The sequence below is a fragment of the Pelophylax lessonae genome (assembly GCF_965119305.1).
Source record: "Pelophylax lessonae genome assembly, chromosome: 5".
Taxonomy (NCBI): domain Eukaryota; kingdom Metazoa; phylum Chordata; class Amphibia; order Anura; family Ranidae; genus Pelophylax; species Pelophylax lessonae.
The window spans coordinates 501,197,977-501,218,338 of NC_138772.1; the positions used below are offsets into that span (position 1 = coordinate 501,197,977).

The 20,362-nt window shown below is 40.2% G+C and overlaps 1 protein-coding gene across 1 annotated transcript in view; it reads right to left on the reverse strand.

Moving 5' to 3' along the window:
• The window catches only part of CSMD3 (CUB and Sushi multiple domains 3), a 1,619,578-nt gene that overhangs the window by 271,383 nt on the left and 1,327,833 nt on the right, over nucleotides 1-20,362 (reverse strand). The window contains exons 46-47 of the mRNA XM_082258441.1: nucleotides 10,013-10,093; nucleotides 7,753-7,866 (exon numbers count right to left, since the gene is read on the reverse strand). Coding sequence (XP_082114567.1) covers nucleotides 7,753-7,866; nucleotides 10,013-10,093 — 195 coding nt within the window. The remainder of the gene's footprint in view (nucleotides 1-7,752; nucleotides 7,867-10,012; nucleotides 10,094-20,362) is intronic.

A 20,362-nucleotide genomic window follows, 5' to 3' on the forward strand; every position in this document is an offset into this window, starting at 1 on the left:
TGACACTCGACTCCGAACTGCACATGCGCAGTTCTGGATTGGAGCCATATGAGACCATCTGAGTGCCTGCAGTGTGTTCGGGTGGTGTCGGGAGTCTGGCGGAGGGTGGTGCCTGAGTGTGTCGTGTGATGTCATAGTGCAAGGGAGCAAAGTGCAGTGGCCAGAGCCTGGTGTGTGGGCCTGCAGGACAGCAGCAAGGCAAGCCAGGAGTGAGACCATCAGTGCGTTTGGGCTGAGTGGACTGAAGGGACCATGTGGCTTGAAGAGAGACTGTCACTGTGACTCAGGAGGGGACATGTTGTATCAGTGAGGTTTCTTCATCATCTGTTCTGCTCTACACTGCTGTAAGTGTCATAGTAAGACCATTTCATGTGTGTGTGCCTGCCCATTCTAATTTCTTGTCCTCCTGAGTCCTGTCCCTGAGCTACTTACTTACTATATTGAAAGTAAAATAAGAAATATGTTGCCTTAATATCTATCCTAAATAACATTGTGAATTGCAGATTGTACTTGTTTATAGCCTAAATATTTTAAGTTGCACTTGAAACTGTCATTTTGTAACTTTTGGAAATAGCAGTAAAAACTTGGTTGTGCCAGTAAATTTTGAGTGATGTGTCAGTAAATTGGCAACACTGTTGTACAGGTGTGTGCAGGGTTTTTGTTAAGGCGCTTTTCCACTGCATGGAACCGAACGGTTAGGCTCGCTTTTGCGCTTTTCCACTGCATGGTACCGCATGGTACGGTGTTGGAACAGTTAGGTACGGTACGGTACGGCGGCGCTTTTCCACTGCATTGAACCGAACGGTACGGCTCGCTTAAACTGTACCACCTCGGTTGTGGTTCCAAGAGGGCCGTACCGATACCATATCCCACAATCCTTTGCATGCAGCCTTGACTGTTTGTCACTACTAGCCACTGATTGGTCAGAGAATCGTTGTTATCTCACCCACTTACTACTTTAGTGGAAAAAACGGTACCAAACCATACCGAACCGTTCCAACACCGTTCCATGCGGTACCATGCAGTGGAAAACCAAACCGAGCCAAGCAGGGCCGAGTGGAGCCGAGCCGGTACTTGCAGTGGAAAAGTGACATTAGAGAGGTGACTAGTGTTCTGGGCTCTACCCTGACAGACAGTGAAGGGCTCTTCCCAGAATTTGGGAGGGCTCCATCTAGGAGACAGATGGGAGCCAGTATAGGCTTAGACCTCCTGTATGTTGATCTGATCAGCTTCACCTTTTACTGATTTTGGGTCCTTCTATAGAAACAGGTCAACAGTAAGGACATTGTCAGTGTACAGTATGATTTTAGAATTTACAGCACTTCCAATCTACCTTTACAGGAACACCAAGCTGTAAGCACAGGCAGAGAAAGCTTCCGCACAGGGTCACAATGCCAGTTCATTATCATTCTTATGGTTTAAACTGCTTTAATTGCATTTGACAGGCCTATGTAATGTGAGAGTACAAACTACTTAAGGCATTTTTATTAAGCTAAGTTTAATAAGTAATATACTGAAATGTTATGGTTTAATTACGCATAAACATTACTGTTCATTGTAAAATTTTTTGGACATGTCAGAATAATTATTAGAAATTCAAGGTGGTGTTTGCATAACAGTAATTCAGCCATATGTTTATTTAAAGAGACATCTGCTTTCCTCTATGTTAGGCACCAGATTCCAAAACAAAATCCACTAAGTTTATGAAATCTAATTGATGAAATAGAAAAGGTCTGACATTCACGGTTTATAATTGAATTACAGTAAATTAGAATGTCTGAATTTCTCTATAAACAACTGTGGGAGATACAGTTATCTTTGATGGCCAAGGTCCTCATCCAAGATTATAATGGATTTAGAATTGTGCCCATGTTGTGTATCTGACAGAGACTTAAAGAAGCATCATATATATTCAAATGAAAACTCATGGATACGTCAGTCTTGGTTCCAATATTATGACACACCCTGATCTTGGTCCACTGGTGGAATGTTTCAGTGCAAATTTTGGCATGGGACTATTTTTCAGCATCTTCAGGGCAAATATGGATTGGGGTGGGTTCAGTTAGTGTGAGAGTTAGGTATAGTTAAGGTAATGATTACAGTCAGGGAATAAAGATGGTTTTGAGGTTAGGACTTAAATTGTTACTAAAACCAGGACCCTGAATTCACTATATCTGATCTCCCACAATACACAGAATATAGAAATGCAATTATTTTAGTAAATATAAATTGCTAAATACCTTTTCCCACCAGAAGTCATGTGACTTCTATCAGTGTCCGGCTGAGCACTGGTTAAAGCTTGTAGAAGGAGTTTTCATTCTTCTCTGACTGTCCTGTGAGGCTGCACGGCCTCTGACCCTCTGTCTGAAGAGTGCTGATTGGCCCTGTGCTCATCACATACACCCTCCCAAACAAAAATAAAAAAAATCTCTAACAATACACACCAAACTGAGCATGTGAAAAATGCCCCCCAGGCTCTGTACTATCAGCAGATGGATTGGGGACTGTGGAAGAAAGGGAGGATCAGAGAAGACAAGGTCAAACAGCCTTTTTACACAATGTGGAGGATTAACCTCTTTGGTTTCATAGTGAGTATAGCAAGCATGCTTTACTGCATATACAGACTGATTTTGCTGTTGTGGGTTTAGTAACACTTTAAGGTTAGCATTAGGATTTAGGGGGTTAAGGGTTAGGTTAACTTACATAGTTACATAGTTAGTCAGGGTGAAAAAAGACACAAGTCTATCTAGCTCAACCAATAAAAAACAAAATACAAAAAAGAAAACACAACCATACAATCCCATATACACAATCCTATACCCGCAGTTGATCCAGAGGAAGGTGAAAAACCCCAGCAAAGCATGATCCAATTTACTACTGCAGGGGAAAAAAATCCCTTCCTGATCCAACGAGAGGCAATCGGATATTCCCTGGATCACCTTTACCTATAAATATTAGTACCCAATTATATTATGTATACCTAAGAAAGAATCCAGGCATTTTTTAAAGCAATCTACTGAGCTGGCCAGAACCACCTCTGGAGGGAGTCTATTTCACCTTTTTACAGCTCCTACTGTGAAGAAACCTTTCCATATTTGGAGACAAAATCTCTTTTCCTCTAGAAGTAAAGAGTGCCCCCATGTCCTCTGTGATGACCTTAAAGTGAATAATTCAACACCAAGATTACTATATGGACCCCTTATGTATTTATACATGTTGATCATATCCCCCTTAATCTCCTACTCTCAAGAGAGAATAAATTCAGTTCCTCTAATCTTTCCTCATAGCTGAGCTGAGCCTCTTATCAGTTTGGTTGCCCTTCTCTGCACTTTCTCCAGTTCTCCAATATCCTTTTTGAGAACTGGTGCCCAACACTAAACTGCATATTCCAGATGAGGTCTTACTCAGGACTAAAGATTTGTACAGGGGCAAAATGATCTCTCTCTCTTTCTCTGAAGTTCATACCCCTCCTAATGCAAGAAAGGCCTTTGCTTGCTTTGGAAACTGAAGCTTGGTATTGCATGCTATTATTAAGCGTATGATCTAATAGAACAGCTAGATCCTTCTCCAGCATTAATTCCCCCAGTTGTACTCCCCCTAGTATGTATGATGCATGCATATTCTTAGCCCCAAGTGCATAACTTTACTTTTATCAACATTAAACCTCATTTGCCACATAGTTGCCCAATAAAACAGTGCATTGAGGTTGGTTTGTAAGTTGGGGACATCCTGTAAGGAAGTTATTCGACTGTATAGCTTGGTGTCATCTGCAAAGACTGAAATGGTACTTTTAATCCCAGACCCTATATCATTTATAAAGATATTAAAAAGTAAGGGTCCCAACACTGAACCTCGGGGTACACCACTGATAACCTTAGACCATTCAGAGTAAAAATCATTAACCACTACTCTCTGAATTCTATCTTTTAGCCAGTTTTTTTTATCCATTTACAAATGGATCTTTCCAAACCTGTAGACTTTATCTTACACATTAGCCGTGTGTGGGGAACTGTGTCAAACGCTTTTGCAAAATCCAGGTATACCATGTCCACAGCCACCCCTCTGTCCAAGGTTTTACTTACCTCCTCATAAAAAGAAATCAGGTTTGTTTGACAACTTCTGTCTTTCATGAATCCATGCTGTCTGTTGCTTAAAATATTTTTTTCCAGCAAAAACTCATCTATGTGGACTTTTATTAAACTCTCCAGTATCTTCCTGACTATAGAAGTTATACTAACAGGTCTATAGTTACTTGGCAAAGACTTTGATCCCTTTTTAAATATAGGCCCCACATTTGCCCTACGCCAATCCAGTGGTACTATTCCAGTCCTTAACGAGTCCCTAAAAATTAGAAACAAAGGCTTTGAAATGACAGAGCTCAATTCTTTTAGGACCTGTGGGTGGATGCCATCTGATCCAGATGCTTTATCCACCTTTATTCTGTGTAAATATTTCTGGACCATATCACTTTTAAGCCATTGTGGATCATTTGGGGCTGTGTCAATACCATCCCTGTGATGGTTTTGAGCTCCTCCATGCTCCTTTGTATACACAGAGCTGAAGAAATTATTTCATAAATTAGCCTTCTCTTTGTCCCCAGTCACCCACTCCTGATTATTTTGTAAAGGGCCTAAATGCTCAGACCTGACCTTTTTACTATTAATATATTTTAAGAATTTTTTGAGGATTGTCCTACTATCTTTTTCAATCTGTTGATTATTTTTAATTTCTGCATCCTTAATTTCCTTTTTACATATTCTGTTAAATTCTTTGTAACATCTAAACGATGATAGTATTCCTTCATTTTTATATTTTTTTAAAAGCTCCTTTCTTCTTATTTATACCTTTTTTTTTACTTTGGCTGTGAGCCACATTTTTTTACAGGTTTTATTTTTAGCCTTTTAAAATTATTGCCCATGGAAATACATTTTGCAGTGAGTTTGCATACAGTTTTATGGGGTTAAGAGAGCTATAAGGTCACAGCATACACTTTCATATATTTTTTTTCCATAATATCTGCATTATAATAATTCAACCATTTTTTGACAATCTAATAAAAGCTTACTTGAAAATCTTTGGTGTTGTAAGATCTGCCTGTCTGCTGACCATCTCTTTCCACATCTTTCTGAATTTCCTGCATGCTTTGCAGCTTCTCCTGCTAATTACTTTCTGAGGGCTATACATCCCATGGTCCGTGCTGCATGTAATCTGTATTATATGTATGTTTGACTCCTATACTAACTGCGCTTCCTGAAACTCCTCCTCTCAGCACCTCTGTAGTTTAAGGCAGGCTTTGTGAAATGTGTGACACAGCAATGCCTACTCACGGGGCACAGTGATATGTGTTCAGATTAGTAGGAGTAGGATAGAAATAACTGAAATATAATGTGTTAATTAACATATTATTTTACATTTTAACTTTATACAATATTTAGGTGTGCCCACCGTTGAGTTACAAAAAAAAAAAAATCTGTAGTTGATATCAACCAGCCATATAAACTCAGAAATGCGTAGCTATCAAACAAATTAGCAACCTAATTATATGCACATCTATAATAAATCAGGATACTTCTCATTTAGTAAAATATATGCAACCATTTTCTATGTATTTGCAATCTTTACAGACCTGGGCAGCAAAGTGAGACAGTTTTACTAAGTCTGCAAAAGATTTAGCACAGATCTGCATTCATAACACTTTCAAAATAAAAAACTAGTCTGAGGCAGGTTTTATATTGTTGTAGTGCTACTTTAGAGCAGCACAGGGAGAAATCTACGAATCAAGCAATAGTAAATCTGTCTCAAAATCCATCTCACTGCTCCTGTTTACCATTGTGTGAGGGAATTGAAAAATGTCTTTCATAAGGTTTATGCCTTCAGGATAATCATTGGCCAAAGGCTAATTCGGAAAACATTACCACTAGGCAGATCAGTCAAAAACACAATGAAAGCAAACGTAGGTACCTATAAGCGTTGTTCTAGGTTAATAATACTGTGACAGTAGGTCTTGCTAATAATATAGTTGAATAATCTTGTGTTTTCTCTGAAGAGCTCTTTTAAAGCTCAAGTCTAGGTGTGATTTTTTTGCCTAGTTACATTTGTCTAGCTTGGATGGATATGCCATATCGGAGTGATGGCCGTAGAAGCTGCAAATCACTGTAGTAGTCACCACTCACCTTCTCTTACAGTGATAGCAGCAATCTTTGGGGCCCCCTGTTGAGTGTATCCCCTTCTACATAGTAACCACAAGGGGCTGCTCGCTCGGCACTTCTGCCCTTCACAAAACCCCTTGTATTTCTATTGATGAATACAAGACATTCTCTGAGTGGACTTGGTGGAGAGGTTGGGTGGTGATGTCATAATCACCACCTTGTCCAATCAGATCTAAACCAATCCAATCCAATCCAATGCTTTATATTCTTTGAAAAATGCATTCTGTGAATGGAGGCAGTGCTGAGCAAGGGACCCCCTGTACTTTTCTGCAGAAGGGAAGCTGCCTTGCACAAGACCCATAAGATAGCAGCAGTCTTCAACTCATGCGCCAACTGTGTGTGACTGGCTCACATGTCTTCTCATAATAGATGGATGGAGATGGAGATGGAGATGGAAAACCTTATTGCAACTGCACATGACAACCCTTCCAAGTTCACAAATACATGGTCCTGTTGAATCTATTTTCAAACCACGACAGCATTTAACAAGCTTATGGCAAACTTACCTTGATGGAATGTTCTTTACAGAACATGTTTGATCTGATTCAGGCAATATGGTTTACCGCTAAATTGTCTCTCTGAACATTAATAACTCTTTTGCAAGAGGCTAGGGAGTGATGGGAGAGGCAGGGCGCCCCAAGTGTGTGATGCAAAATCCACCTGTCACTCCCCTCCTTTCCCTCACCCCTGCTCCTCTTCTAGATCCCATAACTCAGCCCTACTTGGCTCCTCTGTTTCTCTCCACCCTCTTGACTTAACCACCTCACCCTCATCCTATATCCCCCTTCCTTTTATCTCTCCCTCTCTTTCTTTATCTCCCTCCTTCTCCCCTTTTTATTTATTTATTTTTTCTTTTCCTTTTCTCATTCCCCTAAACCCCACCCCCTTTTTAATTTTCTCCTCACTTCCTGTTGCTGACATTCACTCTCCTGGCTAATTGGACACCACAATCCACCTCTGGAATTTGACAGCTAAATCACTTGATACTCTCCCTCTCACACAAACTATACCAGAATATTTCCCGGTGTAATTCATTCCTGCCCATAAGCCTTTGTCTTTCAGACATCTAAGCCTCCATTGCATTGGGTTTCTATCTCAGTTTAGGGGCCTTGCCACTCCATTTTCTATGGTCCTTATTAGCTGTATGTCTGGTTACCCTAAGTACCTACTCCTGTTTATAGGCTGTTTCTGTAATTGTTGACTTATTTATAAGACTTTTTTTTAAAGTGTATTTCATTTGTGTTCGTTGTATAATCTGTATGTTATTAGTTTTGGCCCTCTGGGTCTCCTCCTTTTCACATGTACCTACATTATTTCAATACAATTATTTGTCAAAAGAAAAAGATAGCAGCGGTCACTGTAGTAGTGGCGAATAGTATAGGGATTTGCAGCTTCCCCAGAAATGACTTGTAAATAGCTAGTACCTATTAGTCCAAACTTTACCAATGTAACTGTGAAATATAAATCATATCCAGCTTTAATTTTCATGTACGTGTAATGTTTACATGTTAGGGTAACTTGGTACATATAAAGTAATAATAACCTTGGCATGAAGGCGGAGATCCATCCATTTGAAGGCGCTCACCCAATCTGCAAGTTAAAATTTCATTGCCAACTAAGGTGAAGCCTGGAACACACTGATAGCGTATTATATCCCCTATAAAAAAAAAAAAAAAACATATTTTGAACAGAATGCTCTCATACAATTTATTGTAAACATAGCAACAATAGTAATAGGGTGCAGAGATAACAGTTTTGGCCACAGCTTAGCTGCCATAATTGTGGTAAATTTACAAAGTTTTGTTTCCAAAGCCCTTTCATTATAGAGAGTGGAGTAGTGCAAAAGCAGCTGCAAGGATCAAGCAAATTGATCTGCAATGCATAGATGAGTTTTGATTTAGGTTTGATCACTTGAAATATCATTTGGGTTTAAAGAGGAAGTAAACCCTCCTCAGGAAGTTGTACCTATAGGTAAGCCTATGATAAGGCTTACCAATAGGTACTGTAAATATCTCCTAAACATGTACGGTTTAGGAGATATTTACCTTTAATGCAGCCAGTGACGTCACTGGCGCATGCGCTCTGAAGGAACGGCTGATCGTGCCGTTCCTTCAGAGCCCCGTGCCATTACCGTCGGCTCCCGCGCGCGTGCGCGGGAGTGACGTCACCGCGGCTCCGGCCAATCAGATGGCCGGATGCCGCGATCCCGGAAGACGGGCGACTGAACATGTCGCTCGTCATACAGGTAAGAGAGCGGCACGGCGGGGGCTCGTTCTAAGGTAAGTATTTCATAATGAGCTAGTATGCGATGCATACTAGCTCATTATGTCTTTCTCTTGCAGGTTGTAAGAAAAAAAAAATTTTTTTGAACGAGTGTACAACCTCTTTAACTGATAATGGTTATCATCTCCAGCAGCCTTTAGAATACAATACTGTTATCCTTTGTTACATCAATAGCAGTTCTTAACTGACCACAATTACTGTAGACCTAACAGTAAACAAAAAAAACAAAAACTTTCAACAACTTTAAACTGCAGTGTTAGCGGCCATGATCTTTTGTACATAAGCCTACAGGAAGCCTATAAAAAGACTATTTAAACTGACTTTATATACTAAGACCACACCTTTTTTTAACCTCCCTGGTGGTATGATTCTTTCCGATTTTAGGTGCTGAAAGTGGTGCAATTATTTTGCATGTAATTCTTGCATAAAAAGTACAGTAAAATTGCAGGAAAGGGCACTGGGGGCAAACTAATGTGAATTTATTTAATTTTGCATTGTATCAGTGTATTTGGTGTGTTTTACTTTTGAATTTGCTGCCGGTTCCACCCCCCCCCCCCTGCGAACGTCATGTCGCAGGAGATGGAAGCAGGGGGAAACACAGAGCATCGGGAGGAAGATCCGCCTACGCATACCGCCAGGATACATCGCTGGATCCAGGTGACAAGGTAAGTAACCCCTCTACCAGGATCCAGCAATCTTCCTAGCGGTACCCTGAGTGTGGCTTGGGGTTACCGCTTTTGGCACTGAAATTTAACCCCGAGCCACACTCAGGAATAACGCTAGGAAGGTTAAGCAGACACTCTTTAGCATCAAAAACTAAACACACTGAACATTGTAATAGTATAATGCTGAATTCGCTTATGTGCGGCCGCAGGTTCCCAGCATGGGGTCCGGGGTGTTCCTGTTCACCATTTCAGGTGTGAATCCGGTCCAAATTTTTGCCTGAATTTGCACCTGAACCGGACCCAAACACGCACAGGACCCTTTTGGAATGCGGATCACGGCCGCCCTGGACCTGTGTAAACCAGCTCCATTGAGAACCGGTCACATTCGCATGTCATGCAAATTGTACGTGGGAAAACCCTGCATCCAATTTGCACATTTGTGAACCCGGTAGATTGTACTCATCTGAACCAGATTTTTGTTAATTTTAGATGCATTGCTCCCATAAGTGGCTTGTTCATAAATCCTTACTTACTGTTCCAAAAATCACTATTACACAACTTCTACTAAATGCAGTCAGCTTCATTAATATGGAAATTTAAATAAATCTTGACAGATACTCAAGGCTCTTGCAAAGCACTTCCAAGTGGCTGTTCTGATAGAGAGCACAAAAACAGAATGTCTCAGTAGACATGTGGATATGAACGGCTTGCCATTTCTTTCCGAGGTGGAATATCAACTGAACAACATAAGCATTAGATGCATGTCTGCATTGAGTGTCCATGTGCCGCTAAACCCACTATTATTTTACATCTGTACTCCACACTATAAACCACTTCACACAGCCGAAGTTTTACCTATTTCAAATTCATCATCTTCAGCCAGTATTTCAGCATTTGGCACACGAGCAGGTGGTTGGCATATTCTCAACTGGTAAGCTGTAAAAAAATTAAAATAATTATTTTTAATATGTACTAAAGTATGCATTGAGTGTTTTTTAAGTCACTCATAAGACAGAAAGCTCTGTGTAAAGAAATGATGTAGTGGGGCCATTGATCAATGTATTATGGGTACAGTCTGACTACAGAGAACACTATGGCTTATACACAAATAAAATAAAAATAATACATAGAACCCTGTTGTGGAGACTGTGGTGTACTGCATATGCAAGCTTGTAAAAAAAATAAAAATAAAAAAAGGCAACCAGGCCAAATGGATACAAGTTAGGTTTGAGGCATCCTATGCAATAAAAAAAAAAAATCATTTTGGTGAGCTACTACTTAGGGTTTATCACTTCTAAAGGGATGCAGCAGAAACTGCAACCTTTCTCATCAAAACCCTAAAACTGCATCAGATGATTACCAAGCATTAGTCACATCTATTCAGAACCACTGTGCACAGGACATTGTCTAATAAAGAGCTACTCCTTTAGAGCAGAAACAGGTAGGAAACTGCTACAAAGTGTGGCAAAATCCCTGCAATGTACATTGATCACCTAGAGCAGGGGTGTCAAACTCAATTTCATCATGGGCCGCATCAGCATTATGATTACCCTGAGACCCGGTTCACACTCATGCGAGTGCCGGGTTCGCATGTAATGTCGGAGCGCACTGCTCCGACATTACATGCGATCAGCTGTGCGGTGCGAGTTTAGCCATACAGTTTGTATGGCTAAATTCGCATCGCACCCGGTGCAAACACGCACAGGAGGCATTTTTGCAGCCGCATCAGGATCGGATCGCACAGCGGTTCACACTTGTAAGATCCCATCCTGTGCGAACTGCACGATCGCACTGCGATATGCGATCAAACTGGGGGTGTCGTTAAGATTACATTGACACCCCCAGCGGATCGCATATGGCAGTGTGAACTGCCGGGGGTGCGTGTGCGATGCGGGAACAGGCTGCGAATTCGCAGCCTTCCCGCATCGCAATAGTGTGACCCGAGCCTGAAAGGACCGGATGTATCTGTAAGATCAGAGTACCCCTCCCCTCCTTACACCAGATGTCAACAGCACCCCCACCATCGGCAGTAAAGAGTTTTCCACCCTCCATTAAATCACAGTGCTCCTCCTTATCTTGTGATGCTTCTGAGAAGAAATGCAAAGAAAATATCACCCGCGCCCCTCTAAGGCTAGAGCTGCACACTCCTAACACTGGTGGGTTAGAAAAACATATATACAAAAGGGAGTTGCGCTAAAGCAAAAATTCATACATAATCCCCACTGACGGAGAAAAAAGTTGAGAGCACACACCAATGGTAAAAACACACAACAATAGAAAAACTGTCGCACAGTGTATGAGTTAGTATCCCAATCCAATTTGGTCAAAAACTGGAAGTGGCAGTCCAAAAGCAAATGTTATAAAGAGATGTCTTCATATTATTGTGAAACAAAGGTGTAAAAAACAGTTCAAAACAAATCTGTAGCAAATTTCATCCACCCAGGTGAGAAATGGAGATAACAGACGATGTGAGATCCCAGCCACCACACACAGCCTCTTACCAATAAGCAGAGAGACAAGCGCCTAGGGTAGTTCAGGACTACTCCAGCCTATTTCCAAGCAAAGCAGCTCCCAGAGTGTTCAAGTTCACACTTCACTTCAAGATCTCACTCAGAAAACTCCTCAGGTTATCTCATAAAGGTGGGAAACAGCAAGCAAAAACAGGACGAGCCCATAGTGCATTACCTCATGGAAACTTTATTGAAAGATATAAGGAAATACACTCACCCAGAACGTAGAAATTCAGGCATATAATACATATAATACATAGATATAATGCTGCGGTGTAGAGGAGGCTCTCGGTGTTCGGTTCCCACCAAGGAAATGGTCGACCTCGAAGCTCCGGGTGTGAGGAGCTAAACCTGCTTCATCACGTCACACCCGGAGGTTCGAGGTCGGCCATTTCCTTGGTGGGAACCGAACACCGAGAGCCTCCTCTACACTGCAGCATTATATCTATGTATTATATGCCTGAATTTCTACGCTCTGGGTGAGTGTATTTCCTTATATCTTTCAATAAAGTTTCCATGAGGTAATGCACTATGGGCTCGTCCTGTTTTTGCTTGCTGTTTCCCACCTTTATGAGATAACCTGAGGAGTTTTCTGAGTGAGATCTTGAAGTGAAGTGTGAACTTGAACACTCTGGGAGCTGCTTTGCTTGGAAATAGGCTGGAGTAGTCCTGAACTACCCGAGGCGCTTGTCTCTCTGCTTATTGGTAAGAGGCTGTGTGTGGTGGCCGGGATCTCACATCGTCTGCTGAGAAGAAGCTGGGGGCATTGCTGGGAAGAAAAAAGTGCAGGGTCTGGTGGTGGGGCAAAGGCAATGCTGGAGCTCTCCCGCAGGTGCAGGAGAGGTGCGAGGGCCACATGAGATAGCCTGGAGGGCCGGATTTGGCCCACGGGCCTTGTGTTTAACACATGTGGCCTAGAGGGTATAAAATAAAGGAAGCCAATGAAACACTAGACTTGTGTATGCTACCCAGAGAAAATTGCTTTTATCTCAACTAAAGTGGTTATACTTTAACACTTTGAATGTTGTTATTGAGTCTTGGAGAACCTGTGTCAGATACACCAAAAACTCAGAAGAAACCTCCCACCAGTAGCCTGACTGTAAACTTTTTGCTTAATGTGAAATCTTCATATTGATTATATTCTTGGTGAGCTGAGAAATGTTTTGGCTTTAATAAACTTTGAATATCTAATTTGAAATTTGGACACTGTTCACATTAATTTCACAAAGCATTTTCTCCATTTGAAAAGAATCCAATTCCTATAATTTTTTGGACACCGTGACCCTTTTAAATAGAACATATGTTTTGTGCAGACACACATTTCACATCCAAGAGATGAGAGGTTGCTGGAAATTGTCTACACACTCATTAAAATGTATGAAACACCATGCCGAGCCAGCAAGTGTTTCTTAAAAGTGTCAATAAAATCAAACTAAGAAGCCATACCATAAGAAGAAAAATGTACAGCTTATTTATGAATTCCATTAATACACTAAGAGATACATTTATAAAGCTGTGACATTAACTTTCACCAAACATTCACTAGTGGTGAATTAACCACTTGCAGAACAGCCGCCGTACATATACAGTGGCTGGTTGCCGCAAAACGACGTATTTGCCAGAGGGGAAGCTGATCTGTGGGGCCAGCGGCCGCGATTGCTCCGGGCACCAGCGATCACTCCCCGTGGAGAGAGAACAATGGATGGCTGTTCTGTCCTATTTAGGAACACAGGCTCATGTGTTCATTCCAAGAGTCCACCCCCACACAGTTAGAAAGCACCCCCTAGGGACACATGTAACTCTTTAATTGCCCCTGGTGTTAACCAGAGATGTATAGTAACGAAGTAGAACTACTTAAGTACTGTACTTAAGTACCGAAATGCGGTATCTGTACTTTCCTAGAGTAGAATTTTTTTCTCCTACTTCTACTTTTACTTCACTACATTTTTTCGATGATTTCAATACTTCTACTCAAGTATTTTTTTTTGTGCTGCATAGTTACTCGTTACTTTTAAAAAAATTACCACTGCCAGAACAGTAGATGGCAGGTTGCATAAAGCTCAAAAAAATGTGTATAATGTCATTTGTAAATCAGCGCATACGAAAATAAAGGCTGTGTATAATAAAAGCTGCTATACCAAATCTTTCCAATAAAAAGAAAATATGAAACAAACAAATAAATGGTGCTACAGCGCTTAAAGTGCATCAAGAAACTACTAACAAACACAGGTTAATCATTTGAATAAATCATTTGAAATAATAAAAAACAATATTATGTTCAAACTTTTGACTTCTTTCTTTAATAACTACATAACACAGTACTTGTACTTCTACTTTCAGTACTTGAGTAGAAATTTTTTTTCAAAACTACTGGTACTTTTTACTTTTAGTACTTAAGTAGCAAATTTTTTGAAAAAACTACTTGCAATACTTAAGTAAAAAAAATGTTGAATACTTTAGTACTTCTACTTAAGTAACTTTTTCTGCGAGCACTTCCACTTCTACTCAAGTCACTTTTTGATCGAGCACTTGTACTTTTACTCAAGTAGAAATTTCGAGTACTTTATACAAGTCTGGTGTTAACCCCTTCCCTGCCAGTGTCATTTGTACAGTAACAGTGCATATTTTTAGCATTGATTATGTTAGTAATGTCACTGGCCCCCTCAAAAGTGTCAAAAATGTCAGTTAGGCGTACAATCTGTCTGCCGCAATGTCGCAGTCCCACTAAAAATCGCTGATCGCCGCCATTACTAGTAAAAATAAATAAATAAAAATGACATAAATCTTTCCCCCAGTTTGTGGACACGATAAGTTTTGCACAAACCAATCAATATACTCTTATTTTTTTTTTTTTTTTTTGCCAAAAATATGTAGCAGAATACAAATTGGCCTAAAATGATAAAACATTTGATTTTTGATTTTTTTTATTGGGAATGTTAGATAGCAGAAAGTGAAAAATATTGTTTTTTTTTTTTTTTTTCAGAATTGCCACTATTTTTTTGTTTATAGCACAAAAAATTAAAAACGCACAGGTGATCAAATAACACCAAAAGAAAGCTCTATTTGTGGGAAAAAAAGGACATACATTTTTTTTGGTACAGCATCGCACGACTGTGCAATTATCAGTTAAAGTAAGGCAAAAAATGGCCTGGTCATTAACCACTTGCCGACCGCCGCAAGTACATATACTGCGGCGGTCAGCCCCGTGCAGGCAAAGTGATGTATGGGTACATCACTCGCCTGCGAGCCAATAGGGGGCGAGCGTGCGCCACCGGAGGCGCACTCTTGCACCTCCTCGTTCACTGTGATCTCCGCGCATGTGACTGGCGGACCTGATGTCCTCCGGTCACTTGTGATCGTCCGGTACAGAGGGAGAAAGGCAGGTGGCTAATGTAAACACAGCCGCCTGTCATTCTCCCCTGTGTAAGTGCAGAGATCATGCGGTCCTGCTATGTAGGATCGTATATCTCTGTAGTTACACAAACAGCCACATCCCATAACAGTTAGAAGCACGCCCCTAGGACACACTTAACCCCTCCTTCTCCAATAAAGTTAACCCCTTCCCTGCCAGTGTTATTTTTACAGTAACAGTGAATATGTATAGCACTGATTACTGGAGTAATGTCACTGGTACCCCCAAAAGTGTCAAAAATGTCAGTCAAGGGTCCAATCTGTCCGCCGCAATGTCGCAGTCCCACAAAAAAAATTGCAGATCACCACCATTACTCGTTAAAAAAAAAAACAATAAAAATGACAAAAATCTTTCCCTTAGTTAGTAAACGCAATAACTTTTTCACAAACCAATCAAAATACGCGTATTGCGATTTTTTTTTTACCAAACATATGTAGCAGAAAACAAATTGGCCTAAAATGTTAAAACATTTTGATTTTTACATTTTTTTTGGGGGGGGGGATTTCATATAAAAAAAAATGTGAAAAATATTGTTATTTTTGCAAAATTGTCGCTCTTTTTTTGTTTATAGCGCATGATCAAAAAATCGCACAGGTGATCAAATACCACCAAAAGAAAGCTCTGCTTGTGGGAAAAAAAGGACGTCAATTTCATTTGGGTACAGCATCGCACGACCACGCAATTGTCCGTTAAAGTCACGCAGTGCCGAATCACAAAATAGGGCCTGGTCAGGAAGGGGGTAAAATCTTCCGGGGCTTAAGTGTTTAAGGGGGGAAAAACTTTCGGTCCAGAAGTGTTTACATCACTTTCATTTGAAACATATGCACCGGAGAGATTCTACTGCAGTGAACATCAAGTCTACTGCATTATACATACTGTATGACCCAAATTATTTTTTTTTTTCAAATTATCTTTTTAGAGTTGTCCATATTTCTGGTGAAGGCAAAGATAGCTGCATAACATTTCAATGCATTCAGTTATCAGCCTGACATTACCAAAGGGCAGCCCATAATGTTCAGCATATAAAATGCCAGAGAGAACTGTAAGAGACTGCAGGCATACTAGCGGAAATCATGGTCAGACACCAGAGATCACTGCTATTACTATTTCACAAAAACACTTTACTACAGGCTGCTGGTGTCCAAGGGCCATAAACCAGGTACTCAAGGTCTGCACGTGGCCTTCGTGCCTCAGGTTGGACACCAGGGCTCTAAGATGTTGATTTGTTTTTTTTCTGATATAGATAATGGATCTAATTTAATAGAGATTTTATTTTTACATGCAATTTGACTTTTGTAATAAATATTTTGAGTATGGTATATCTAAAAATAATAATGATAATAATATTAAAAACTGCCATATTATTCCTTCTATTTAACCTCTTTACGACTGCCTGCCACAGATGTACTGCGGCAGGCAGCCGCTCCTGTGCGAATTGCCATAACTGTACGGCGGTAGCGAGCAGGAGGCTAGGGGCCGAGCGCGATTGTCAGCGGGGATGCCGATGCAGTGGGCAGGCGGCTCCGATTGCCGCCTGACACCTGTGAGCATTCCCCGCTGAAAGAGAAGAACGGTCAGCTGTTGTAAACACAGCTGACCATTCTTCTCCCTAGAATGATCATAGAGCCCCTGTGATCCTTCTATATAGGGTTACAGGTCTCTATGGTCATTCCACAAGCCACGCCCCCCCTCCAGTTAGAAACACACCCCTAGGCTCACATTTAACCCCTTGATCACCCACAATGTTAACCCCTTTCCTGCCAGTGTCATTATTACAGTAACAGTGCATATTTTTAGCACTGATTACTGTAGTAATGTCACTGCTTCCATCAAAAATGTAAGTCAGGAGTCTGATCTGTCTGCCGCAATGTCACAGTCCCACAAAAAATCGCAGATCGAAAAAACAATAAAAATGACAACAAATCTTTCCCGTAGTTAGTAGACGCAATAACTTTTGCGCAAACCAATCAAAATACGCTTATTGCATTTTTTTTTACCAAAAATATGTAGAAGAAAACCAATTGGCCTAAAATGGTAAAAAATTTTGATTTTTAATTTTTTTTTTGTTGGGGGGGGGGATGTTATATAGCAGAATGTGAAAAATATTGATTTTATTTTCAGAATTGTGGCATTTTTTTGGGTATAGCACAAAAAATAAAAATCGCACAGGTAAACAAATACCACCAAAAGAAAGTTCTATTTGTGGGAAAAAAAAAAGACGTACATTTTGTTTGGGTACAGCATCGCACGACCGCGCAATTGTCAGTTAAAATGGCCTGGTCATTAAGGGGGCAATTTTTTTCCGGTCTTAAAGTGGTTAATCAACTAACCACTAAAATGTACTAAATGTCAACTAAATGTACTTAAAACACATCTTTGATAAAGTGTATGCAAATACAAAAAGGGCCAATAAGGAATGGGGGAACTACAAAAAGAAGCCTTCACTTATTTGATGTTACGTGAAAAAGTGTTTTTCCATTAATTCTGCCAGATAATAATGAGCAAGTCTTTGGTAGATGCACATTAAAATCTGTTTTTAACACTGCAACAACTTAGGGGGCAAGAATCCCCAGCCCTTGTGATGAACTTGCAAAATAAGAATGCAGTATACTTCCTAATTAGATACTAATTAGGTACTATTCTTATGAAGAAGCAGGAGCAACATCATAGGGGGTAAACTGGATGCATTTGCTGCATGTTCTAGTTGACACAAATCCATTTACTCATCCCAATGATCCCAAGACAGGTGTCACAACGCCGCAAAAGTAAAAGTGAAAGATTATTTGTGCCTCATATATTAGAGGAGATAGTGTTTTAAAGGTACACCCATTCTAAAAACACTAATATTAGATTACAGTAGATCTAAGCACACACAGGGGTTGATTTACTAAAGGCAAACAGACTGTGCACTTTGCAAAGTGCAATTGCACTCTGCAAGGGCATTTGCTCCAGAGCTTAGTAAATGAGCAGAACCTCTGCTGACTTCTATCATCCAATCATGCTGTTTTTTTCTTTAAATTTTCCTTGCATTTCATTTGGTATTCTTTGCAACGTGAAGCTTTACCTCATTTACTAAGCTTTTGAGCAACTGCACTTGCAGAATGCAACTGAACTTTACAAAGCTCACAGTCTGTTTTCCTTTAGTAAACCAACCCGTTAGTAGGTGCTGCATCTGGTATCTGCATGATATTTGGATGTGTAAGAATATAAATTAACCACAACCAGTTAGTGCATTGACAATCCTCCTCTTGTCACAGTCCTCATTTTCTCCCCAAAGACAACCAGAAAACCACACATGCTTATCTGCCCTGTGTATTGCATGAGTAAAGCTGGCCGTGCATCAGGTCAATTACATTCAAAAAATGTATTTTTTGGAGCTTTCCGTTTTTTAAAGGTAGTAGTAAATTTATACTGATGGGGAAAGTCAAGTAAATATTTAAATTCTAACTTGAAATTAGTTTTTTAGTAAAAATTGTATATACTGTATTGTAACAAATCCTGTTTAATACATCTGGAAATCCATTCAATTAGCAGGTCTCGATGAAGTTTTAAAGGCTTTAGTATAAAATGTACCTGTTCAGTGATGACAAGAGAAAAATGTTTTGACAAACAATTTTTCTGAATTTTCGTACGAACGTTCGAACATAAATGAAATATGTATGGAAATCTTTAGCCTGTCCTCCAGTAACTTAAATGGCATGCTTAACCACATTTTACATAAAGTAGACAAGGAAAGTATGAGATTTAGTCCCCGCTACATAAATTGGCCTTCCTATTTGTCCTAGGGACCATTGTCAGGCAGAAAGTAACATGAAATCCAAAATGTTACAGTTGCCAACACAACAGGGTAGATCTTCCAATGAGGACACCTGTTCCTGTGACTGCTGTCCAAGTAATTTCCCTAGCTTTGTAGATTGCCACCTACTTTCTATAGTGTCTTTGGGAAAGAAAGCAGGAAAAGGTAAATCTCCAAAATGGGACACAAGCAGCAAAAAAAATAAACTGTCTGGGTTTTAAAAACCTTCCCTACACTATCCAAAAATCCATAAAAATTATGGGCTACACACTCAGGAGTTGATTTACTAAAGGTAAATAGAATGTGCTCACTGCAAGTGCAGTTACTCTTTTTCCCCAGAGCTTAGTAAATGTGGTAGAACTCTACTGGTTTTCATCATCAAATCATGCGCAAACAAAAATGTCTTTGTTTTTTTTAACCACTTGCCGACCATCCTATGCAGATTTACTGCGGCAGGGCGGCTTGGCTGTGCAAAATCACGTAGATCTATGTGTTTTGTGCATGCGGTCTCGGTGGTGTGCACACGCCGTCGTAACTGAGCTCCCACTGTGATTAGACACAGCAGAAGGCTACCCACGGGAGGAGCGGCGGTGATCACCGCCGGCCTCCCGCAATCGTCAGAGGAACTGACAGAAGACCCTCCTGCTTATGGAAACAAAACAGGCGAGTCTTCTGTCACACAGGTAGAGAGAGATCAGGCGTTTCAGCTAAACTCAAACCCTGATCTCTCTGTGCCTGTCACAGAGCCCCCCACAGTGAGTAAGCACAATTAGGCATACATGAACCCCTTTGATCACCCCCAGTGTTAACCCCTTCCCTGCCAGTGTCCTTTTTACAGTAACAGTGCATATTATTTAGCACTGATTACTGTATTAATGTCACTGGTCCCCAAAAAGTGTCAAAAATGTCAGTTAGGGATCCAGTCTGTCTGCTGTAATGTCGCAGTCCCACTAAAAATCGCTGATCGTCACCATTACTATTAAACAAAATAAAAATGACATAAATCTTTCCCCTAGTTTGTAGACGCGATAAGTTTTGCGCAAACCAATCAAAATACTCTTTTTGGGATTTTTTTTACCAAAAATATGTAGCAGAATACAAATTGGCCTAAAAGGATGAAAAAATTTGATTTTTAACACTTTTTTTTTTTTTTTGAGAATGTTATATAGCAGAAAGTGAAAAATATATTTTGTTTCCAGAATTATCGCTCTTTTTTTGTTTATAGCGCAATAAATAAAAATCACACAGGTGAACAAATACTCCCAAAAGAAAGCTCTATTTGTGGGAAAAAAAGGATATCAATTTTATTAGGGTACAGCGTTGCATGACCGTGCAAATGTCAGTTATTAAGGGGGCAAAACAATTCGGGACTGAAGTGGTTAACCTTGAATAATCATCAAAAAAATCCATCCAAGAGTAGAAGCACTTGTCAACCCTATTGAGAAAGAGAAAACTGCAACATGGAAATCTCATAGTCTTCATGAGTT